Raw genomic sequence first — 25881 nt, forward strand, 5'->3', positions numbered from 1 at the left:
TCATCTTTATTCCATTACAAATGTTAAAGATTATTTCTAGGTAACCATGCAAACATTTGTAACCTAGAATTACATTTTTAAGAACAATAAATACTGTATTAAATTTGCAGGTATATAAAAAGATAAAGGTAAAGCTTCTATGTGCTAGTCGTTCCTGACTCTAGGGGGCAGTGCTCATCTCCGTTTCAAAGCCAAAGAGCCAGTGCTGTCCAAAGATGTCTCCGTGGTCATGTGGCCAACATGACCAAACGCCAAAAGAGCACGGAACGTTGTTCCCTTCCCACCAAAGGTGGTCCCTATTTTTCTACTTGCATTTTTTACGTGCTTTCGAACTGCTAGGTTGGCAGAAGCTGGGACAAGTAACGGGAGCTCACCCCGTTATGCGGTGCTAGGGATTCGAACCACTGCCAACCTTTCGATTGACAATCTCAGCATTTTAGCCACTGTGCCACCATATGTGTGTGTGTATGTTTAGTTTGTGTATATGTATATGTATTTATATATGTGTGTATATGTGTGTGTATACACACATATATACAGGTATACACAGATTACATGTAGGACATTTTGATTGCTAAAAATGTTTCTGGTTGAATTGAGAAGCACTCTGTAACAGCTCCCTTAGTTTAAAGCAAAAGATTATTACAAACCGCAGTTGACAATCCCCCATTCATTCCGTGCTACGGAAAGAAAAATCCATCTCTAAAAGCAAACCCTGCGGCAACATAGAACCCTTTTTTCCACCCCCCCACACCCTCCCCCCCCAAAAAAAAATCTTACACAAATTCTTGGTTTTAAGATCCGAAACGATCGACTAAAATTTTATTGAATCGGGTGAAAAATCCTAACGGTGATCTCACGTGCCTGGAAAGGCCATAAATTATATTTTGTGTTGTCTCGTTCTGCATTTCAACGGAGAGGAGGAGGAGGCTTTTCCTAGCCAGCCCTGGGTTTCATGCGCCAGGTACTTAAAAAGGTCGCCATTTGCTATTCCTCCTCCCGCAACAAAATGCCTTTCAGCGGCATCTAAAGTAGATCCACAGGGATCAGGGAGTCCTCTCCTAATCCAGCCTCCGCTGTTGGGGGGGGGGGGACGGGACAACAAGGGGGGAGTGAATCGTTTTGAACGTGAAAGGAAAGAAGAAGCCAAAAAAAAAAGGGGGGGTGTCAAAATCACTGCAGCAAACTGCATTCCCCAGAAAGCCCGGGGGCGTGCGGTCGCGCATGCGCGCCGAGCCTTGCGTAGTTCCTGTGCGACCCGCGGCATGTGACGTAGGAAGACCTGCGCGCTTGCCGTTTCCTGTCCTGGAATTTTAGGCGCGTGGGGTAGGAGGTGCCCGGCGTGCTCTCTCTCTCTCCAAACATGCGGCCCGGTAAGGCGCGTGTGAGGAAACCTCTTCGGCGCGACCGAGTTGATTTCCGGCGGCCGCGTGTGGCGACTAACACGGCCCAGCTGGTTTGGGAACGGAGGGATTCGGCCACAGGGCTTGCTGTGACCGTTTCTGACGGGGATTTCTCTGCCTTCTCTCGCCTGCAGGTTTTACCCCTCGCGGAGGACGCGGGGACCGTGGAGGACGCGGAGGCTTCCGAGGAGGACGAGGTCTGTTACTCTTACGAGTTTCTTCTCTTTTCCTCTCTCTCTTTCTCCGCATCTCGATAGGGGCTTGGAATGGCGGCCTGCTATTCCACCGGTACCGGTTGAGGGAGTGGGTTGGGTATATGGTGTGTATATATATATATATATATATATATACACCATGGTATAATATATATATAGGTTTCTTTTTGCTTCGGAACATTTCCACCACCCCCCACCCACCCCCCAGAATTTTAGATGTTCTTACTGGAAACTTCCATTAACAAAACCTTGTTTTATATATATAACAAGGTTTTGTTAATGGAAGTTTCCAGTAAGAACATCTAAAATTCTGCTTGTGCTTCTAGTGTGGACTATCGCGCAAAGCTAACGTCATTCTTGCAAGTTTGAAAGTACCCCTCATTTTACTCTTCTTGCAAACTAAGGGAAGGTCTTTTCTAGGGTGCTTCCTCCATTCCTCCTCTTTCGGCCTCAAGTTTCCTCTGTCTAGGCTGCAGATCTCTCCTGTCTCCCAAAGCTATTCCCACATAATCATTAAAGTAGGTGAGACCAAAAGGTACTGGTAGATTTTATTTATCAAGAGTATATAAACCCACCCCTCCAACTTACTAACATGACTCTGTTAGTAAGAGTCTCAATAAAGCGAACAATTAGAATGAATCGAAAACGACCCTCGAAACAGTTAATAAAATATAAGTAAGTTCGTAGAAGAACCTGCCAAAATCTCACATTCAGTGCAACCACTTCATGGTTTCCTCATTATCATTTTGGTGAGCTGGAGTCAAAATCATTGTTTATCTGAAAGTTACGCTTAATTGCATTTTCCGTTAATAGTTTGGTCAGTATGCAACTGGTGTACATCTGATGTGTTAACATTTTCCCCTGAGATTACATGGGCCTTGCTAGTGTGGTAACTGAAGCACAACCGTGAGATGATGTTGTGATGCCATTACCACATCAACAAATATAATTATGGTAGGAATTTCTGTTGCTTAGAGCATGCTTTGTCTGCTCTATATATTTGAATCTAATGTTGCTTTCTAAACTCTAGTTGGCAGTAATGGAGCAATTTGCTGAAGAACTAATGGGTTATTTAATGACACTGATTACTGATTATCTTTTGCAAGTACATAGTTGTAACAATAATTGTATACAGATAGTCCTTGCTTAACAATCATAATTGGGACCAGCAACTCCATTGCTAAGCAGTACGGTTATGTGAAACATTGTGTAACTAAGACTTGAGATTTTACTGCGAGTTTCTCCACTGGATCTACTTGTCAGAAGACAGCTGTGAAACGTACAAATGATGGTCATATAACAATAGGACACTGCAAAGGGCGTAAATGCAAGGACCAGTTTGTAAAGTTATGTTTTCAGCACTATTGTAACTTCAAATAGTTGCTAAACAGGGCATTAAGTGAGGATTACCTGTACGCTTTTTCTTTTACCTATTCTGTTGCTTGTCAAAATGAGTATAGATTTATGGTTCTTACTTAAATTTGCTTTAAAGGCATTAATAGAAAAGAGTATCTGTGGCTTGGGGTTGAACTGTTCTTGGTGCTCTCTGAGCTTGTTTATTTGCTTCCAGATTAGTTTACTTCTGATGTTACCTGGTTGGCCAATGAAACATCTGCAAGAAAACAGCAAAACTTAAAAGATATTTCTCTGGAAATGTCTTTTTTTTTAAATCTTTGGTCCTGCAGGCCCAGGTTCAAATGTGTATTTGTCAGTGAAACAAATAAAGGTCCAAACCTAGTATAACTTACTCGGTTATACTAGGTTTGAATCTTTTCTGTTCTCATGGGTTTGTTTTCAAGAGAAGTGATAAGAATTTGTCGGTCATGTAATCTTGATTTTTTTTTTTAAGGAGAGAAGCTAGGTTGGAAGTACAATGTTAAAAAGGTTGTCTCCTTTTCACAGAACTTGTGTTTTGAGAGCAACACATTGGGCATAAGCGTTGAGCTAATATCAGTCTCAAGCTTTGGCTGCACAAGTTTTATCGAGGTCAATTTTTGGGATGTCGTTTAATACTGATCAGGTGCTGTCTATCCCATCTGTTTCCCCCATTGTTCATAGGAGGTGGATTTAAATCTCCTGGAGGTTTCCGAGGAGGTGGTGGAGGAGGAGGTTTCCGAGGTGGAAGAGGAGGTGGTGGTGGCGGCTTCCGAGGTGGACGAGGAGGAGGTGGACGAGGAGGAGGTGGACGAGGAGGACGGGGTGGCTTCAAAGGAGGCAAAAGGGTGACTATAGAACCCCACAGGCATGAAGGTAAGACTTGCCCAGTATGTCATATATTGGCTCAGTTGTAAGGATATAATTTTATTTTTTAGCTTTCTCTGCTAAAAGGTTGATGGAGGAATAATGCCATTGGTCTAGAAAAGGCACAGGAAGCCTGGAGCTCCACACACAATGCAATCCCAGAAGCTCTTTTTTTTGCAGCTCCAATACCTGTTGAAAATTCTTGATACAAGTGAGGCAAGCCTAAAACTCGCCTGTAAATTTTCACAATGTTGGCTTTATATCCTTGATGCTTCTTGATTACAGAGTATTGCAATGTAGTTTCATAAGACTGCCTTTGCAGATCATCAGGGGAAAAAAAGATTGGTGCAAAAAAAGATTGGTGTTAACAGATGTTAGCAGCCAAGATCATATTACATTATTACTTGAGCTCTACATGAGTTACCAATAGGTTTCTATGGGCAATTTGAAGTTTGGTTTTGACCTAAAACACTTTGTGGCTTGGAATCTATCTGCAGGACCGTCTCTTCCATTTGAATTGGCCCTGATTTTCCTGGAAGAAGGCTAGTGTTAAATTTAACTTTCTCAAAATAAGGGAAATGATAGCCAGAAGGTACTATTGCTCAGTGGCACCTCCAAGCTTCCAAAATAGTTGATTAAAATCTATTTTAGTCAGATTGGCATTATAGTTTATGTAATACACTTCCCTTAGAATTCCTCCACATTCTTTCTAACAGAGTGGGAGTTACATATGATGGAACTCTGCTGAAAAACATGTATAATTTATATTTCCTTTTCTTTGATTGCATTTATAGTGATCAAATGGTTTGCTATTTCATTTTAATACTTGGTTCTGTTAATTTTGATTACTTTTCATTATTATTGTATTTATTGCAAACTTGATTAGTAATTGGTTATTTTTAATTTGGCACTTACTGTGGACATTTTAACAGTTTATGGATGTTTTCTATTGACTATTTTGTAAACCACCGCAGGTCTGTATTGATTTGGCAGTATACAAGTAGGAAAAAACCTAAATAAATCGTAAACTAGACTTAGTAGTGTTTTTAAAAGAAAGAAATTTCCTTCCTCAAATCTACGAATTATTTCCTTCAAAAATTCTGGTACCACCATTTTGCATCATTCTTTTCTTTAAAACTCTACTACCTCAAATAACATTAGATGTGCCCTTAACCATCAAAATATTGCCTGTGTTTGAGTAATTTTCTATTACTCTCATTCAGGACATAGTAACAGTGTTATGTCCAAAATATTCACATTCGTAGTTTTAAAAGTACTATAAACCACTCTTTAGCCCTGTTTTAAAGGGCAACATACATTTTTGAACACACACACACACACACACACACACACACACACACAGCAAATTATACTGCCTTATATTCCCAATGGAAAGCCAGTTGGGTGTAACCTTAGGCAGCTGGGTGACCTTGAGCCAGGCACTCAACTTTTAACCCTAAGAAGGAGGCAATGGCAAAACATTTCTGAAATATCTTGCCAAGAAAGCTGCAGGGAATTGTCTAGGCAGTCACCAGGTGTCAAGACCAACTCAAAGCTTCCCCAAAATAAATAAAAATACTCATGTTAGATTATACCTCTTAATAGAGAACTCTGCATCTGATGAAATGAGCTGCAGCTCATGAAAGCTTATACAGGTAGTCCTCGACTTACAACTACAATTAAGCCCAAAGTTTCTGTTAAGTGAGACATTAGTTAAGTGACCTTTGCCCCATATTATAACCTTTCTTGCCACAGTTGTTAAGTGAATCGTTGCAGTTGATAAGTTAGTAACCTGGTTGTTAAATGAATCTGGCTTCCCCATTGGCTTTGCTTGTGTGGAGGTCACAAAAGGGCATCACATGACCCTGGGACAAGAGGTCAATTTTGATCACATGAACACGGGGATACTACAAAGGTCGTAACTTTGAAAAACAGTCATAACTCACATTTTTCAGTGCTGTTGTAACTTTGAACGGTCACTAAATGAACTTTTGTAAGTCGAGGACTACCTGTATCTTTGGATAAAATGTGTTAATCAGAAAAGGCACTACTATACCAGATTCAGATTCTGGAATTTTTTTTTTTTTTTGGTCGCCATAGACTTTAACATGGCTCTTCTCCAATAATATCTTGTTAGGTGGGACCAAAATTATGGACGGAATAGAGGCTTATCTAGTTGAGGATTAACAAGGCTCCAGGGTGGATAAAAATCAATGATTTTTTAAAAAAAATAAAAAAAAATCAGATTTTTTTGATTTAAATTGGATTTTTTTGATTTTTATTGAATTTATTTTAATAAAAAACTTTTGGGGTAAAAATCTATCGTAAGATAGTTTTCTATTTAAGATACATAAATAATTTAGTTTATTCAGCATGAAATGGAGCTTAGTTATGTAGCACAAGGCTGTATATTCTGCAACACTGGGACTATCGGTGGGTCAACAGCGGGTCAAAGGAGTAGCAGAGATGACAGTTGCTCTTTAAAAATTATGATTTAAATCAAGTTGATTTAAATCAAGCCTTTTTACTAGTGATTTAAATCATGATTTAAATTGTGATTTAAATCAACTCGATTTAAATCAAATCCACCCTGCAAGGCTCTGTTCATTGTAGAATATTGGTTTAGGGAAAGCTGTTTTGTTTTGAACCCAAAGGCCATTTCCTCACAATAGCTTGCTAAGAATATGCTGATGGTGAGCAAGGCTGCCTCCACTATACCTCTGACCTTTGACCCATTTTTTTTAAGACCATCTTCTGAACAGTAATTTGTTTCCAAGGAGGGAAAAGCCTTAATCTCGTTCTTTCCCTAATAAATGCTTAGAATCTTCACAAGTACATGATTTTGTAGAGTACTAGAAAGTACTGGATTTTTATTGTACAGGTAAGTCCTTGACCTATGACCATAATTGAGCCCAAAATTTCTGTTTCTAACTGAGCCATTTGTTAAGTGGATTTTGTCCCGTTTAGCAAACTTTCTTGCCACAGTTGTTAAGTGAATCACTGCAGTTGTTTAAATTATTAACACTTAAGTGAATCTGGCTTCCCCGTTGACTTTGCTTGTCAGAAAGTTGTGAAAGGTGACACATGATCCCAGGACATAAACATCATAAACATGAGTCCGTTGCCAAGCGTCTGACTTTTGATCACATGACCATGGGGATGCTTGTAACAATCATAAGTGAAAAACCGTCAATACGTCACTTTTTTCAGTGCTGGTGTAATTTGAATGGTGACTAAGTGAACTGTTGTAAATCGAGGATTATATTTAACATATGTGTTAAATGTGTTTTTCAAATGCTAAGGCCTAATTCTAGCATCTCATCGTGCATTGATTGCTTGAAACTGCTCCAACTGGATTGGACTATTTGTCTGAAAATAAATCACTTACATATTTCTGCCCAGATATAGCCCAATCTGTCTCTAATATTGTCTTCATAGTGGTGTTTTAATAAAAAAAAGAGAGGTGTTTCTTTAAATTTCAAAGACAGGTAGTAATATCATAGGAAGCCATTGTTAAGCCAAGCAAGTGCAGAACTTGGAATGTTCATTTTAATAGTGTAAAAGAAATATAATGCCTTTCTTTCCCCACTGGAAAGCAATATATCTAACAAGATCTTGAAAAGAAGCTGCTAAATCTGGAAATATTCTAGTTGTCACTGTTGTAAATAAGCCCTTTAAAGTTATTTGCTCTGTCCCTCTCAGTGTTGAGCACGAGAGGCAGGGTTTCATCCAGTTTAATTTTCATGCCAAGTTTTGAGGGGAGAGGGAGAAAGCTCCCCCATTTCGCCTCTGCCAGCCGGCTCGTTTGCCTGTATAAAATTCCATGCATGTGTCTCTCTGTAATCCCTTGTTACCAATGGCTACTGCATGAGTGTTTAAATTCCGAGCTATAATAAGCTTAATGTGTTACTCGGAATACAAATAAACACAAGCTGTATAGTATGTATATTACAAATTCTTGGAAAGAGAGTTCACGAGCTGTTGACATAGACATGTTTTAAAGAGATGGTTGTTTTTCCTATTATGTTATTTGAAATTTCCATTTGGCTTCTTAACAAACTTAGAAAGTAGCAGCAGCAGGACAAAATAGGCACAAGGTCCCCTTGCTGTTGTCTGAGATGATGACTGTAGTCTTGTGCTTGCTTTTCTGAGAATAAACCTAGTTGAACAACATAAGGTTGTTTTTAAATAGCCAGCCATGGGGTCTAAATTGTGGATCCGCGATTGCCTGGGAATAACTGAAGGATGGGGAAACAGCAACGATATTTCCTCCCTCTGTGTCATATTCTATAAACTCTGCTCTTAGAATGTTGACTAGAATCCAAGGCATTTAAATCTTTAAATCTCTATCACTACTATATTAATTAATCTTTTGTATACTTAGGCATCTTCATCTGCAGAGGAAAAGAAGATGCATTAGTCACACTAAATCTGGTACCTGGAGAATCTGTGTATGGAGAGAAGAGGATATCTGTAGAGGTGAGTATCAGGGAATGCTTTGGAAAATTACGAGACAATGGAACACCTACAAAGAGGAAACATAGAATAAGAATGTTGGAAGGGTCCTTGGAGGTCTTCTACACCACCGGTCCTCAACCGGGGAATCAGGCCATATGCGTGCAGCTCAACTCTCGTGAGTGGTGGGCAGACACGCATACGCAGCTTGACTGCAAGCGGAACTGTGCATGTGTGCCTGCTGGCCTACTGTGTCGAGTCGCACGTGTGCACACGAGTCCGCAGCCCCACTTGCAAATAGGCCAAGCCTGATAGTGGGCCGGGACTCCTGTCCCAGTCCAACCCACTGCTCAAGTAGGAGACCCTAAACCTTACCAAACAAGTGGCTGTTCTGTCTCCTTAAAAGCCTCCAGAGATATGGAGCACACTATTTCTGAAGGCAAACTGCTCCATTGGTACCGTGTTTTTCCGAAAATAAGACCTTGTCTTATATTTTTTTGAACCCCAAAATAAGCACTTGGCCTTATTTTCGGGGACATCTTACTATTTTGGAATGCATTGAGCAAGACGGGGCTCCTCTTGACCTGATTTCCAGCTCTGCGTTTAAATATTTTTGGGGAGGGCTTATTTTCAGTGGGAGGTTTATTTTAACACATGCGCTCAAAAGCTCGATTGGTCTTATTATCAGAGGATGTCTTATTTTGGGGGAAATGGTAGTTTTCACTGTTAACGAATTTTCTCCTTAGTTGTAGGTTGCTTCTCTCCTTGTTGGGTTTCCATCCATTTTTTTCCTTGCCTTCTGGTGCTTTAGAGAATAGGTTGACCCCCTCTTCTTTGTGGCAGCCCCTCAAATATTGAAATTCTGCTATCATGTCTCCCCTAGTCCTTCTTTTCACTAGATTAACCATAGGATTGTAAGTGCCGTTGGGAATACAGTAGTCCTCGACTTACAACCATTTGTTTAGAGACAGTTATAAGTTATAGTGGCACTGAAAAAAAGTGATTTACAACCAATTTTCACACGACAGTTGCAGCATCTCAGTGGTCATGTGATCACCATTTGTGACCTTCCCAGCCAGCTCCCAAGAAGCAAAATCAATGATGGAAGCTGGATTTGTTTAACAGCTGCACAATTCACTCAACAACTGTAGTGATTTGGTTAACTGGCAAAAAAGGACGTAAAATCAGGCACAACTCCTTAGTCACCTTGCCTAGTAATGGAAATGCCGGTCTCGGTTGCGTCCATAAGTTGACAACTACCAATAGTCAAGTTACAAGCATTTCCCAAAGGATTCTTTCATTTTATAAAGGCTTTCTAAATCCAGGATGCTTTGCTTTTCAACTCCAGGAGGGTGAAACAAAAGTGGAATACCGTGCCTGGAACCCCTTTCGTTCTAAGTTGGCTGCTGCCATCCTTGGAGGCATTGATCAGATTCATATCAAACCAGGAGCAAAAGTTTTATACTTGGGAGCAGCATCAGGAACAACGGTGTCTCACGTCTCTGACATAGTGGGATCGGTAAGAAACTGCTCAGAAGCCAAAATAGTGACTATAACTTGAGTTAAATGTGCCTTATCCTTATCATAGGCTGCTGCTGCTGCTTCTGCAATTGTATCGCAGTTAATTCCTATTGAATCGTTAGGCAAAACAATTTTCCTAAGCCTTAATGCATTTCCATGGATTTTATTTTATTTATTTTATTTTATTTTTCATATTTGTATACCGCCCTACTCCCAAAGGACTCAGGGCGGTGAACAGCCATAATAAATACAAATACATATAGAAGTTAAAAACTATTAAGAAACAGATTAAGTAATTTAGGCTCAAAGATTAAAAACATCCAAATTTATGTAAAGAGGTTTAAAACCCAATTTAAAAGCCAGTTTAAAAGCCAATTAAAAAGGGAGAGTTAGGCCAGACCAGCTTGTTGGAATAGAAATGTTGAAATAGAAATGACTGGCCTCAGTCAAAAAATTGCACTGGACCTCATTTTTAGATTTTTGGCATGAGTGGAGACAATCTCTTCCTCAATTGTATATCAGAAGCGAGATGTGGGATGAGGAGAAATGGTTCCCAGTTGGGGATCCACCATGGAGGGCCAGGTTGGTGTAGTGCTTAATGTACTGATCTGGAAACCATAAAAGCCGGCTGGGTGACTGGGCCAGTCCCTCCTCTCTCAGTCCAATTCACCTCACAGGGTTGTTGTGGGGAATAATAGAGGGGGAGTATTAGGTAAGTTTTCTGCCTTGAGTTACTTATAAAATAATGCTGTAAAGGTGGGATAAAAATCTACCGTAATACTGAATCAAATAAATATAATAGTGAGGATGAGGCATACATCTCTATTAAAATAATACTTAGCTAAAGAAAAAGATCAAGGGAAGCCACACAGAGAAGACTTACTTGCACAGGATTGATCATTACTCTTCCAAATAATTAACTTTTAAATAGTTTCATTTAATAGCACTCCCAAACATATGAATACTTTCTTTGTCTGCTAGCCTCTATATATGTATATATGTAGCCAAGCAAGGCACCGATTCTCCTTCCTTCCTGTTTCTGGTTAAACAGGAAGGGCTTGTGTATGCTGTGGAGTTCTCCCATCGCTCAGGTCGTGACCTCATCAATGTAGCAAAAAAACGGACCAACATCATTCCTGTCATTGAGGATGCACGACACCCACACAAATATCGCATGCTGATTGGTAAGAGATGTAAAATTATGATTCCTGCCCAATTTGTGCTAATTTAAGAGTTTCTTGGAGGGGAATCCCTGTATTACTTTCTCCTTCTATTCCGGGTTTTGGGGTGGAGATAGGGGTGGAGCAACTATGGAAACTCTATGACCTGTGGATTTCAACTCCCAGAATTCCTGAGCCATCATTCTGGGAGTTGAAGTCCACAGGTCATAAAATTGCCTTAGTTGCCCACCTGTGCTCTATCCTACGCCTTAAACCAAAGGAATAGCAGAATTTTAAGAATATAAGAAAGCAGTAGGAATCTTCAAGACCTGTTTTTCTCAGAACAAAATGTTCCAGGATGTTCAGTGCCTAAGCTGTGTTTTGCGGATACGTAAAATTTTGTATCTTCATTGTTGGCATCCACTTAGCTTAACTGCCTACACTTTTCAAGGTTGACCTACAACTTCCTCAATCTGGGTGGGTGTTGTAATAAAGTCAGTTCTTCTAATCCTCAGTACCATTCTGCTTTGAATTTGAAATTCAAATTTGAATTCAGTTCTGGTACCATACCAGAACTGAATTCTGACAGTTGAAGTTCACCCATTGTAAAGTTGCCACGGTTGAGAAATACTAAGAGTAATAATAAGGTATATGATTACATATTAATTGTAACATAAGTTATACATTAAAGGCTTTGCATATAGCCTGTAGATATTCTGATATACATGTTCTCTTTGCAGGCATGGTGGATGTTATTTTCGCAGATGTGGCTCAGCCTGATCAGTCACGTATTGTTGCCTTAAATGCACACAACTTTTTGAAGAACGGTGGTCATTTTGTTATCTCCATCAAAGTAAGGCTTTAATCGTGATTTAAGTTTTATTTTTTCTGGCTGTAGAATCTTGGGCCAATAGGGAAACATCTTACGGTATGATCGTTGATAGTGATCCCTGCTTTGTATTCCTATATTTGATGGGAATGGTAAGGTGTCCCCTAATCTAGTTGAGGATTTGGTGTGCTTATCCGTTCCCCTGTCTTCCAGGCCAACTGTATTGATTCAACAGCAGCCCCTGAAGCAGTTTTTGCATCAGAAGTAAAGAAAATGCAGCAGGAAAACATGAAACCCCAGGAACAACTGACTTTGGAGCCATATGAGCGAGATCATGCGGTGGTGGTTGGCATATACAGGTATGGGGAAACCAGAGGCCTCTGGTGGAATTCTGATTGCTTCCCGGGACTTGGGAAGGTAGTATTTAGATTGCCAGTAAAATATGATCTGTTCGTCCATCTTACCCACCCTCCAACAACAGCAGCTACAATGCCCTTGCTTACCCAGAATCATTCAAAGTATCGTCCCAAGGGTGCTTTTTCAAGAGGCAACTGGACTTTTTAGTTTTTCTTTGAAGACATTTTGCTTTTCATCCAAAAGAGCTGAAGAAGCTTTTTGGATGAGAAGCAAAACGTCTTCAAAGAAAAACCAGAAAGTCCAGTTGCCTCTTGAAAAATTGCCTTTGGGACAACCATGACCTGGATGATTGAGAATCTCCATAGACATTCAGAATATCCATTAACTCATCTAACCTTCAAACCTGTAATCCCTATGTCAACCTTGTTCCGAATAATAGCATTTCTTCTCCATCTAATCTAGTATTGTATGGATTGAAGAGAAATATCTCTCCAAGTGCCTTTTTTGTTAATCCCTTTCATTGAATGATGTCAAGAAAGGCATAATCTGAGACTTGGCATATAGTGCATGCTGTTATTCTTGACAATGCGACATTGGGTGAATCAAAGGCATGTCCTGGCCTAAGGCCATTTATTCATTCAAAGTTGAGATAAGCTTGGGCATTTTTTTTTCTGGCTCCCTGTTGGACTATCTCCTGCCTCCTGGTCTACTATTACTGTCATATCTCCGAGTCTTTCTTTGCAGCTACAGCAAAGTCTGATGCTGGGATAGTTGTTCAAAGATTACCTCTGAATCTGTATAAAACTTTGGAATTCAAATAGACTTTTATGAATGAAGACTTTTATTAAAAGTTCTGTAGGCAAAGCCTGAAAATATTGAATTGTACATTGGATAGTTTTGCCACATACAAAGGATTGAGGTGTCCCTGTATATTTCCAATTCAGGTAACATGCTCTCCTTTCTATTTTGCTAATAAACGTTAAAAAAAATTAATCTAATCTTCCTTCTCTTACAGGCCACCACCTAAACCGAAGAAGCAAAACACATAAATAATTGATGCCTGTTGCTATAGGGGCAAAAGGACTTTTCTTACTTCTTTTTATGTCAGGATTCTTGCTACTGCCTGGGACTCAACAGTCTTAAGATGCTGTACTGCATCTATGTTCCGTGGCATTCTGAAATGTGTACATTTTTTATTAAAATCAGTAATATAGAGACCTGCTAGATTGTTTGTAGTTTTGAGGGTGAGGCAAGACTCACTTGCAAAAATTAACAAATCAGACTGATTCAAGGAACTCTAGCCCTACTCTTTCATTAACTATGCTTACATCCTGCCCAGTATCTGCATCCACCATTTTAAAATACTGTGTATGTGAAGTATTAAAACACCTCCCATCATAAAATGATGTTAAAGTAGATTAGTGAAATGTGTATACAAGTGTTGCCCATTAGATGTTAAGGTGATTTATTTCCATTTTGATTTTTGGTTGACCATTTTCAGATTTGTTTATTTTTCTTGGCAGCTACATGGGCAGATCTCTGCAGTGTTCTTGGCAACGTTGTTTAGAAATGGCTTGCCATTGTCTTCTTTCTGAGGCAGAGAGAAGACTGACTGGCCCAAAATCACCCGAGCTGCTTCATGTCTGAGGCAGAAGAATTCATGATCTCTTGGTTTCTAGATAGATGCCTTTAAACGCCAAGCTGACTCTCATCTCCAATTAAAGCCTTGCCAAAAAAAATAAAAATAAAATCCCAGTGCCTTGGATTCAGGAACAGTTCAGATTAACATTCAAATTGATAATAAGGTGGGGAAGAAAGCCAAATTGGAATGTAGGAGGAACTGTTAATACTATAAAAGCCTTACAAAAAGTAGCTCCTTTTTTAAAAAAAGTGACATATAGAATTTTTCTGGAAAACAAATCCCAGATTTATGGGAATTACAAATCATATCTGTTGGTCCTTGCTGATTATTGTTAACCCTTAACAGATTTTCAGAGTTGATGAGGTCGATACTGTACTGCATGTGATAGCTGCTTGACCATTTATAATTCAAAACATTTACTATCTTAAAAGAGGAAAGAAACCTGGACATGCAGTTTAATTTCAGGAATGAAGAACAGTGTGAAGAGGGAGAGCTGTAAATTCTAGGGTTTCTGTAATAAACTAGCAAAGTGAACAAAACCTCAGAAGTAGCATCCCCAGTTTTGTAAGTAGCCAAAGAATTGTAAAAAAAGAATAGCTTTTTTTTTTTTTGCCTTTTTTAAATATATATATATATATAAGTCCTCTGGTCCAGATGCACTAGTTATTTCCAAAAGCTTCCCTGACACACAACCACTGCATGTTGCAATGGCACCATCCATAGGTAACGCCACCAGCTTCCATGCTACAGCATCTTTATGCCATTAAGGTAATGTCAATCCCAAGATTTCAGGCTAGGTGTTCTCTTAGCTTTCTCATAGCATTCAATTCCTCAAAGTTGTTCAGCAGTAGGGATATTGAAGGGTTTTTTTTTTCTTTTTTTTAAAGAAATGCTTTTATTAAATGTTGTCCAGAAAGGGTTGGGATCCTGTGCATTATTTCATGTTCGTGTTACGAAACCCGGACGTGTAAGGGGTTTTTTTTTTTTTTTACTATTTTTTTTTTTTTAAAAAAACGGCTTAATTTTCGGCAGCAAACTGATGGGGGTGGGAGTTGGGGGGGTGGGGGTGGGAAAAAGACTCCCCTGCGCTGCTCCTTTTCAGGGGTGATACCAAGGAGAGGGATCCGGTGCCTGCGAAAACTGAAATGTGCTAATCCTACCCCATCGATTTGCCAATACCGTTAGGGCATTGCAGAGCGCGTTGTTAATTCCAGCCCCCCCCTTCCTCCTCCCCACCAAACCTTGAAAAATTAGCTCAAGGAAAATCTTTTCTTTCCCCCCCCCCTTCCCAACGCGGCAATAGATCGCTTTTTCCGTATTTCCACCCACACCTGGAAGACCATTGGAAAAAAAAAAAACCTAAAGGGAGTTTTTCTTTTTTTCTCTCTCTCTCCTCCCCCCCCTCCCGCTCTTCAATGGTGCAGCCCATCCTGCTACCCTTTCCTTCTATGTCACGTAGAAAATGTTCTAGGCTTCGTCGATGCCATTCTGCAAATGGGGCGGGGGGGTGCAGAGATGCATATACGCCCAGCTGCACGGGCTGCAGACTCCGGCGCATGCGCACCCTCGGCAGGGAACACGCACCTTCATAGCGGGCGGGCGTCCATTTCTTTTCCTTTTTTTTTTTTCCTCTCTTTCCCCCCCCCCTCCACCCCATCCTTTCTCTCCCCATCCCCCCGTCGTTTCTCTTGCTTCTCCCGGCCCGCTGCCTCACGTGGCTACGCCGGCGGGGCGCATGCGCTTAGCGGCGACAGCGGAGGCGGTTTGTTGTGGTCGCCATTTTTTGTTGCATTACTGGGAAATCCCGGCGCCGGAGCAGCCGCCGGAGAACGCCCCTTGCGCTGGGGGTGGGGGCGCAAGACGCCCGCCTGCCGCGCCCCGCCCCCAGCGCGCTTCTCCTCAGCCCCAGCTTTGAAACACGCCGCGGGCCGCAGCCGCCTCCTCAGGTAAGAGACCCGCCCGGCTGTCTCTCCCTCGCCTCCCGCCCTCCCGTTCACCTTAGGGCCCTTCCCAGCGCGAAGAAGGGAGCGGGAGCGGGGCAGGCGGGAGAGCCTCCGGGGCTGCCTCAGCCTCTTCCCGCCCGCTTTTCCCTTCAACCTCAACAGCCGGGGGGCTGCGGCGGGCAGCTTCGCCCAACGAGCCGGGTTGCCTCGTCAGGCCCCGCCCCTGTCCGGCTCTCCGGCTTCGCCTCGGGCGGAACCCCGCTCGGCCTCCCGTCCGTCCCGCCCCGCCCTCGTCCCCTCCCCGCCGCCCGACCCCACCCTGATCCCCCCCCCACCGCCGTCGCCCTTTTTTTTTTCTCCCCGTTTCGGAGCCCCAAACTTCTGCCCGCCGCAACCTCTCCCGGCTGCTGGCTTCAGAATAGGCCCGGTCCGCTGGATCGGATTCGCCGCCGCCGCCGCCTCCTTTTTTTTTTTTTTTTTCCTCTCCCTTCCTTCCCTTTGCGCGCTGCTGCTGCTGCTGGTGGTGCATGGACGGCCCATCTCTCTTCTCCCTCTTTTCCTTGCCTTCGTGATAGTCAGTTTCCACCGGGTCTCTCTTTTTTCTTTTTTTTTTTTTCCCCCTTTCCTCCCTTCCCTTCTCGCGACCCCCCCTCTCCCCCCCTTCCCCCCCCCTCTCCCTTTTAGTACCTTTTCCAAAAGGAATGAGATCCGTTCTGGCATTCGTCCATTTATTTCTCTTTCGGAGCTTGCTTGCTTGCTTTTTTTTTTTTTTTTTTTTTGTTAAATGCCATTATGATTGCTGATGCTGTTACAGTTGGTAGAGAAGTCATTGCTGCTCAAGATCAGCGATGTACTAGTAAAATTGAGGTTCCAGGCAATTCGGTGGCCTTTTAAGATATCACTGGATTTGGTAGTGCTTCCCTACCCCCCCTTTTTTTCTTCTTCTTCTTCTTCTTCTTCTTCCAGAATTTGTGATGGGTAAAAAAAATATCTCTGGGTGAGCTGACTTTTGCTCTGTACTGTACTTAAAAAACACTAGCACAGGTTGTGTCTCTGGTATGTGTGCATTTGATAATCCTGTATCACCAATAAAATCCATTTGCAATCCTTCAACCATTATTTCAATGTTTGGTATTCAGGATACATGAAGAAGATAGTTAGCTCTCCTAACTTTGGACAAGTTAGGATCCAAAGGCCCTTGTTTTTCCAAAACTGTAAATTGTGCCTCAGTGTGCCCCATTATTTTTAGGAGACTGCTGGTTGAAGATTTAAATTGGACAAGCCTGAACCTTAAAGTGTCATTATTGATCTTAATGGGGTGAATTGATTCCTTTAGGATTTATCTTCAGGGAAGCAAAATTACGTTTCCCCCACATAATCATTTAAATATTGTGGCATGTAAGTACATTTGTTTCTGTTTCCGTCCCTTCTTGAAATATATGATCTTCAAATGCTTTCCTTGTCCTAATATATATTATATTTTCTCCATTGCCCCCAACCAAACGAAATTTTTAAAAAACTCATAATTGCCATCTTTGCCTCAGTATTACTAATTCTAGTGTGACCTGTTTCTTATCTTTTGTCTGAGTTTCTTATGTTAAATATAAATGCCACCATAAATAATGCTAGCAGCTGTAATGATATAATTCAGAATAGTTATGAATTGTAAGAGCAGAGAATGGAAAAGCTCCTTGATGCCAATAACTTTGAGGAGAAATTCATGGTGAATCTATTAGTGCTTCTCAGAAATAAATGCCATTATGTTTGGTTAGGCAATGCAAAGCTGCAATCCATTTTTGCCTGATATAAATAATAAAAAATACAGTGGGACTTACTTTTGACTAAACATTAATAAAATTATGCAATGTAGATAATTCACAATAATGCTAGGGAAATAAATTTCACTACATATCTGACAGCAGTAAGTAATAGAATTTACTTAATTCTCTAATCTGGATAGGTACTAGCATATATAAACCCTGCTTTTATGACAAAAATGTTACTAAAAAGTAGTGTGTCAATCAATATGGTTTTTGACTATTATAAAAAAAATGTTTAGCAAGTAATTCGGCTGCTGAGTGCAAAAAAATGCTGTATTGGTTTGTCGAACTGTAGTAGCACTGAGTGATTTTGTTTGTTTGGAAATATTGTGGATGTTGATGGTAAATTGGATTCCTGGAATTCTCAGCTGTTCCTGGGTTGAATCTGATGTTATTCATTGAGGTTGGGATTGGCTTATGTGGTGTTATATACAGCCTTCACAATTCTCTGCTAGTATCCAATTTGTGCAATAACATATCATGAAACTCTTTGAAAAGCATAAATAATTATGGTTTCAGACTAAATTGTTGTTGTGCTTCTTGTTTAGTCTAACTTGTGTGGTTTATTTGTGAAGATTTAGTTTGATTTTTGTAGAACCCTATTCTTGATCACATTTTGGCCTGGATCATTGAAAACCTGGAAGCCTTTGTGACCAAAAGCTCATCCCAAAAAAATTGGAGGAGCTTTTGGTCACAAAGAATCAACCTTGAGTGGTGTGTGTGTGTGTGTGTGTGTATCCATCCCAATTTTAAATTTCTTGTGAATTAAATTTCTAAAATCATAATACCCTATATAATTATAGTAGTGGTATTGGGTAGTGGAAACAAGTAATATAATTATCTGCTCAGAGGCAACAAAAAAAGCATCACTGATAAGTGAATTCTGTTATGCAAAAGTGAATGTAAACCAGGAAAACTTAGAACAAGTTAATTGATGTGAGGCAATGGAAATCATTGGCAAAGGACCATGGGATGATACGTTACCCAGTCCATGAACTCTAGCAGGTAGAATAGGGAGTTGAAATTTGTTAGGAGAGAAAAACAGCCTTGGAAGTTACTTCTGAAAATGGGCCGGATACTTCATCTTGAAAAACCAAGTAGACAATTTCTCTAGCTTACTGTGCTGTTCAGGTATGCTTTACTTATTTTTTGTAGTTCTGGAACCTTTCATATTTGGGTAAAAGTTCAGGGTACTTTTTGCACTGAAAGAAATGAAATTGCCCCAGGGAGCATGTAAAGGTTACCACATTAGAGGCATTTCCTGTTGTTGCAAACTGATACTATGACATTTGCTGATATGTTGATAAGCATAATAAAGATAAGTTACAGTTATTTCTTTGACAGAGTTGAATGATTTCATAAACTCTGTATATAATGAAAGGTAACATACTTGAGACTCTCTAGCCCAACATACCCATAAATGATTATGAATACCAAGCCATTGTTTCATTGCCCAAAAAAAAGTAATTTGGATTTTTCAGTGGGTATGGATAAGATGGAAAAGTTAATACTTTTACATGTTATTAATGAAAAATATCTCTAGTGTATAGGAGACATCATTTTTGACAATCACTGAGCTGAAGAAACAACAGAAAACTTAATTACTCTGTTAGAAAGGGTTAATTCACATGTCAATTTAAAGTTAATCCTTGAATCCACAGTGTACCATAAACCAAGAATTTAAAAGGTCCTATAAGAACATCTAATTTGGTAATTTAATAAGTCAAGATATATACTGCAAATTCATAATGATTACATTTTCCTTTAAAGTGAAATATTTTGTGCCATGGTTCACATTCGAGAATCTAATTCACTAGATGTTTTCCCCCCAAAGTGTGATCACTTTTGCACTGGTTGTCTAGAAACCAGTTCATGGAGGAGGCCAAACTATAATTTCCCATAAGCAACCAGGGTAAATTGCTGTAGACACTAAAATACAAGTGTCTTGCAATGACATTTATGGAGTGTGGCTGAATTGCAGTCACCTGTATGACTAATCTAGAGTATCTCTGTGTTATGTAGAAATAGCTTGGATGAGGTCTTAAACTTGGATGGAACATGGAGTCATGCCCTGTTTCCCCCAAAATAAGACATCCCCTGATAATAAGCCCAATCGGGCTTTTGAGCGCATGGCAATAAGGCAAACAAGCGCTTATATTTCAAAAAAATATAAGACAGGGTCTTATTTTTGGGGAAACACAGTATTAGCCAACTGTTTTCATTTCTAAAGAGAAACTAAAATGCCATAGGACATGTAACATACAAACTAATATTAAGCTATACTTTTATCTTCTTGAGAAATTATTATTTTCTATTAAATGTAAGCATGGGCAAGAATGTTATAATCTGAAGTCAGAACTGTTATAATTGAATCCATGACTTTCAAAAAGTAGTTTCAGTTTCAGTGGCAGGCTGCTTTAATTTTCCTGGATACTATGAAAACACAAAACTCTTAACTGCTTGATTATTCTAATACTGTATAGTTTTAAGACTTGGCTCAACATTGTATGTTAATTTAATAAGGAATTATAGGAGTTTCAGAATTGGGAAAATGTATAAGGTTTGCATATAATTGTTGATAACCTATTCTTTATTCATATTTCAGGCAAGAGGTTGGATAGTATGATAAATCTTATTTTACTAGCCATAGTATAACATTGCATATATTAGGATCAATCTTTGTCTTTGATAGAGAAAAACTACAATCCTATTAAACTTAGAAAAAGTATATAACTTGGAAACACTATACAGGTTCTTCTGAACCAACAATTTACAGGGTACATAGAGCAACATGAGAATAAGGAGTTAGTAACACATATAACTCCAATAAACATTGGTCATTTACAATCTTAGACATTTCAGATTCAGTCGAATAGGTCATTTGTGTTTCGTTATTATTTGGCTAAATTCTATTCTGAATAATTTCTCCAGCAATTTAAACTACTAAAACTGGTTCCTAGCCTACATCACCTTCATGACAATTTCTGCATATGGATGTTTTGGAGGTGTCGTTAGCTCCAAATCGGTGACATAGATTCAGATTTTCTACCTGCTTTTCTGATGCCTTCTAATGTCTATTTGCTGATATTTTTTTTATATTTGATGTCTTTTACAGTTTATTAATAATAGTACATTTAATGTGGGAAACTTGTTTTGGTTCAAGAGGAGGATTAGACTAAAACTTGGCAATTATCTTTTTGGACTTAACTTCTGGCTACTCCAGCATCTATCAACATTGTGAACAAAACTTGCAGTTTCATTAGATAGGAAAAACAGATTTTTTTTTAATGAAAAAAAGGATTTAAAATGTAGATTTTTTAAGTCTTATGAGCCCAAAAGAACTTTTATTATATAGTAATTATTGAAATTCTTGTAATTTAAGATTAATTTTGTAATATTTCAGATGTAGAATAGAAGTAAGAAGTATGTATGACTTTAACTCCAAGTACATTATGATTTATTTTACAATTAAGATTCCAAGAGCAGGTAATTTCTGGTATTCTGAAAGGAGCAGGTAAATTCAGGTGCTTGGCTTTAGTTATTCGGAATATAGTTAGGAAGATCCTGAAAGTCATTCCTATAAATGTCACCTTGAGACATCCTATATCAGATGGATGAGGGAAAATAAAGTTTTCAACTTTAAGCTTAGGTAGAAAAGAATCCCTAAAAATAGACTTGAACATGACTCATGTATGTATCCACATATTTTGCTGTGAAAATCTTGGCTCACTTACATCTAAAAATGTGATCAGTTTTATCCATTTCAATGTACTAAAAATGTTAGAATCCTCTGAAAGTACTAACAACTTGATTAAAAAGGCAAATTTGGAATGAATTTTGTTCATTCACAAGATAAAACTTTCAGGAAAGTTCAGTTTTGATCCACTGAATTCAGTTACATGAAATGCAAAGATGATTTTAAAAGTTTCATCTATAAATGTATGGAAGTGTAACAGTAAGAAAGGGTCTGTTCTTCTAGCATCTTGAGCTATTAAAATATTTTGGCTACTTTTGCCCATCATCAGTGTGTATTATCTTTAGCACACTAAGTCCAACTTATGTGTATCTCCAATATACATATCCTCCCTCCTTCCTATGAAGTTATCAGAAGTGTTTTTATTCCATTTTAGAACATTAGAGGTTGAGTTTTGTCAGAACTCAATATACTACTTAATTTTAACTATGATTCAATTTAAACAATTCATCTTCAACATTTGAGATAATGAAGCTGGCTTGTGATTTATTATGCCATCTGAATGTTGTCTTGTTAACACTCAAATGTAATTACTGTTGGCAATGAGTTACTTGGCTGATAAACCTTCAGTTTATCCCAGAATGGCTTGTCTGCTCAAGGTTTCTGCGCCCAGGCAGGATCTTTCACACCCAAACATGGCTTGTAGGTTAATCATGTCATCTATGTTACTGCCAAGTCTGCTGCACACACTTTTCCTGCTATAACTAAACTCCATTCACTTGTTATTTGAGTTTTCCATGTACCTTATTCAGTAGGAAAGCTGGCAGAAATTCTAGGTACTGAATTTTCATTTGTAGTTTGTTTTCTGCTGTATGATATCTTCATACCTTTTTTTGTGATGCATTGAAAATATTTTTGGGGGCTTCTGTAGATCTTGAAGCTTCTGATGTGTGTCACAGTGCCCTGAGTCATCTCTGTACAGTCTACCTTTTACTCAGAAGTGTGGCTCATAAGACTTCCCAGTAAGTGTGCTTAGTGTTTCAAAACAGGCTGCTCTCTTAAATACATTTGGAAGTAACTTCTGTTAAAATCCAAGAGGTGAACTTAGATTTAGAAACATCTTTTTTTAAAAAACCATTTTCTTCTACCTACTCTTTCCTATTTTGTTTTATGTTTTATGATACTGTTTTTGAGTTTCTGATGAGAGAGGGTTTAGGAATGATTTTCTTATATGTGGGTGCCATGTAATTTAATAATCGTGCGATTAATTTTGATTTCCCCCAATAATTTGTAAATGAGGCAGATATGTGTGCTTTATTGTTGTTGATTTAATTGAAGATGAGAAATTTAGAAGATGAGCTTACAAAAAAATACTGTGACATATAAACTTGGTTTACATATTGTAAAGTAATAATTACATATACTTTTAATGAATTTTTATACAGGTTCCTGTATAAAAGCATCTCAAAGCAGTTTACAAACTATATTATATAATGCAAACTATTTATATTCTACCTATTATTGACAGGTTGTAATATATTTGAAATCATTTATTGTTTAAAGTAAAAGATACAGTATTTGAAAGCTTTCAAGCTGGGAATAGTCTATGTAGTTTTTATGACATACATTATAATCCATAACTTTAAAAAAAAAACCCAGAAGACTGTTTGGCATCCTTCCTCATGAGATCATACGCCCTTAAAGTGTTCTGCAAGGATTTTGCTTGTTTCAATTTTTCAAGGTGTTTCTGAGAGGCACATTTAGGACTGCAATTGCATGACCTTTGGGGGCTTTTCCTCACCTCCAGTGGGTTGCAGTAGGTTCCCAGGTGCACAATTCTCTTGCCAGGAAATAACTACAGTATGTCAGGGGGGAAAAACTGCTCTTTCTGGCTAATTAGGGCAATCCTAGAGTAGAAAGACTTGGCTTGATCCAGACCTTGATTTATCTAAAGGAAAGGTTCACAGTTTATTCCAGTGGCCTTTGGCTACAGTCTCAAGCCTGTAGAATATATAGTAATGCTTTTAACTGCCCAGTTTTATAGCACAGCTGTTTCCTGTTCGTAGGGCCATTCATTTTGACCACGTATTTTCCTTAACTATATGAAACTCTCGTAAGCTTCTGATCTGGCACTGAGCCTCTTCTGAGAAAGATACTGGATGCCTTGTGGTTGGCACAAAAGAACGCAGGACCTGCTAGGGCATTGTGGCCAAACCAAGAAGCCCTTTATGATAGAGTTGCTTGTTACACTGAAGATGGAGAAAGATAGGAAATGTGATTCAAGCACCACTTGGGATTTGGGGGGGGGGAGGGCTTTTGACCCAGCTGGCTGTAAGAGTCACCACGCAAGAGAGATCACGGCTGCAGTGAGTGGCTATGGCATTCTGCCAGCACTGTGAACCCTGTTGTTGCTGGGTCTCCCTTTGCAGGTTATTTCTAGCCCCTGTTCCTGGAAGGAGAGCCAGTTCTTCACCGAGGTATTTTTGGAGACTCTCGCCTTCTCTTTCTTGCTTTGTTTGGGCATAATCAGCCCATTGCATCCCGGAGAACCTAGCAACACCGCCTGGCTTCTCATTGGCTCCTCAGCAGTGCTCATTCTCCAATGAGAAGCTTGTTGCCATGGCAGAGATACCATTGCACAGAAGCAAATGAAGAGGCGGGGATTGAATTTGCTGCCTGGTGGAAATCTGCAGGGCAGAATAGGGACCAGGCAGAGGGTTAATGCGTAGCCTGTGGCCTGGAAGCAGAGTGCAGGCTTGGCCCAGTGCCAGTGACGTACAATGCCAGGGTGGGCTGACAGACTGAAACTCCCCTAGGTAACCCTGCATACATGGCAGTACGGCTCCTTGGCTAATATTTCCTCTGCTGCAAAGTGCCTGTAACATGCTTCTCTTTCCCTACCCCTCCTCTGTCTCCTTTTCGTGTAAGCTTCCTCTCCCTCTCCCTCCCTCCCTCCCTCTCTCTCTCCCCCCTCCCCATCTACTCTGAACAGCAAGAGTGTTCTGACAAGAGACATATGCAGCCTCAAAAAGCTTGTTGTGCATTCTCCTTGTGTAGGGGCTTGTGCTAGCTACACAGTTCCATCAGAAGCCATTGCAGCAGCAGAGCTGGCAATGTTGATATGTATAGAACTCACCGGCAGCCATGAAAGTCTGAAATTTTGAATTTTTACTGGTATGCAGTACAATTTTTCAGCTTGTGCTGGCATCAAATTCTTATCTCTTTAGATGTGATCTGTTTAATGCAGCTGTTTTTAAACCAATCACTTTTTTACATTAGTGTATCTTTGTTTATTGACAAATAGAACACATTCCAAAATTGCATCAGAAGAGTCCCCTTTCGTAAATCTAATTTGCTAAATATCAGATTGCTTGCATCCACTTCCTTCTGGGATTATATGGTGGCCCTAGCATAGGTGTAATTTTTAATTACCACTAGTTAGTGTTGGGTTATAGAACAAGTCTTAGGAGTCAGGATCCTCAATAGAATTGCTCTGATAAACTGCATAGCTTCAGGTACTGCATAGATTCATGTACAAGGAACTCAAATGATAAGCAGCTTATAGAAAATAGAGGACTGAAGAAGAAAGATGGAAAATTTTGTGTTTCTGTTTGCAGCTGACGGTACCTTATATTATCTGGGCAAAAATCCAAATGACCATTAGATGGCAACAGAGGCTTTTCTGTATCATTCTTCTGCTGCTATCCAGTAATCATTTGGATGTAGCTGTGATGTAGTAACCGTACTTTTTGCAAGAAAAGTTATGTTATCTTCCAGCTTAAAAGAAGGGGGTTTCTTTTCCATTTTTTTCTTGTCCCAGTAATTAACCAGATTACATTGAGAAAATATACAAAAATAAGAAAAATTTAAAAATATATTTTTTGATGAACATTTATTTATTTATTTATTTGTTTCCATTTATATACCGCCCTTCTCCAATAGGACTCAGGGCGGTGAACAGCCGAAATAAAAACAGAACATACAAAATTTAAAAGCAGTTTTAAATGATTAAATATTTTTTGGCCGTAATTTAAAACAACCCAATTTAAAATCAATTAAAATGTAACTCAAAACTGTAGGATCAAGCCAACATGTGTCCTCTACTAGATTTCATGTTTTTCTCAAGCTTTGAACTACTTGTACAAGTTGTATGATTGGCTCTCCAAGTTTTTGTCCCCAATGCTTCAAAACTTGGTAGAGATCGACATATAAGCTGGTAGAAAGCAAATAGAGACCTCCAGAAATGACAACCTTACTCATTTTGATTATGTGTTTGGAATTCAATAGGCAGCTGGATAAATTGTGTGGTCTTTTCATTCAACTTCAAGTTCTTAGTTGATTTCATCTTATTGCCAGCTCAAATTGTATAACATGCAAGTTTGATCTTGAAAGCATCTCTGACACCATTAAGATGGCAAAATAATGTTAATGTCAAATAAACATGAGGTTCTGTATCAGTATCTTTCCTAAAAGCTATTCCTTACTATTCAGGTGGAGCTTTTACAGTGCAGTATATATATTATCTCAGTGATTCCAGATAGTAGTTGCTTCCTCCAGTCACTAGCAGAAGAAGTGGCAAGTACTTGGGCACAGCAAAAGTA

At 39.4% G+C, this 25881-nt stretch overlaps 2 protein-coding genes across 3 annotated transcripts in view; both read left to right on the forward strand.

Annotated features, from left to right (window-relative positions):
• Window positions 1-1242: 1242 nt before the first annotated feature.
• FBL (fibrillarin rRNA 2'-O-methyltransferase) lies at window positions 1243-14739 on the forward strand. Its single transcript, XM_034423637.3, has 9 exons — window positions 1243-1373; window positions 1538-1600; window positions 3677-3868; window positions 8244-8338; window positions 9663-9833; window positions 10887-11019; window positions 11736-11848; window positions 12038-12183; window positions 13197-14739. The coding sequence occupies exons 1-9, from the start codon at window positions 1364-1366 to the stop codon at window positions 13228-13230; spliced, it is 957 nt and encodes a 318-aa protein (XP_034279528.1). The 5' UTR covers window positions 1243-1363; the 3' UTR covers window positions 13231-14739.
• A 583-nt stretch (window positions 14740-15322) lies between these two features.
• The window catches only part of LOC117669302 (dual specificity tyrosine-phosphorylation-regulated kinase 1B), a 38512-nt gene continuing 27953 nt past the window's right edge, over window positions 15323-25881 (forward strand). Inside the window, exon 1 of one of the 2 annotated variants that reach the window (XM_034423635.3) lies at window positions 15323-15769. The gene's annotated coding sequence lies outside the window, so the exon portion shown is untranslated. The remainder of the gene's footprint in view (window positions 15770-25881) is intronic. The other variant, XR_015729495.1, reaches the window with a different exon arrangement.

This window comes from Pantherophis guttatus, chromosome 10, assembly GCF_059756535.1.
Source record: "Pantherophis guttatus breed Tessera chromosome 10, ASM5975653v1, whole genome shotgun sequence".
In the NCBI taxonomy this organism is placed as follows: domain Eukaryota; kingdom Metazoa; phylum Chordata; class Lepidosauria; order Squamata; family Colubridae; genus Pantherophis; species Pantherophis guttatus.

What these genes read in the sequence shown, in the direction of transcription:
- FBL (XM_034423637.3), top strand. An exon ending in AGGCTTCCGAGGAGGACGAG is followed by an intron (nt 1,601 to 3,676) that starts GTCTGTTACTCT and finishes CATTGTTCATAG; the next exon opens with GAGGTGGATTTAAATCTCCT. An exon ending in AGAAGAGGATATCTGTAGAG is followed by an intron (nt 8,339 to 9,662) that starts GTGAGTATCAGG and finishes TTTCAACTCCAG; the next exon opens with GAGGGTGAAACAAAAGTGGA.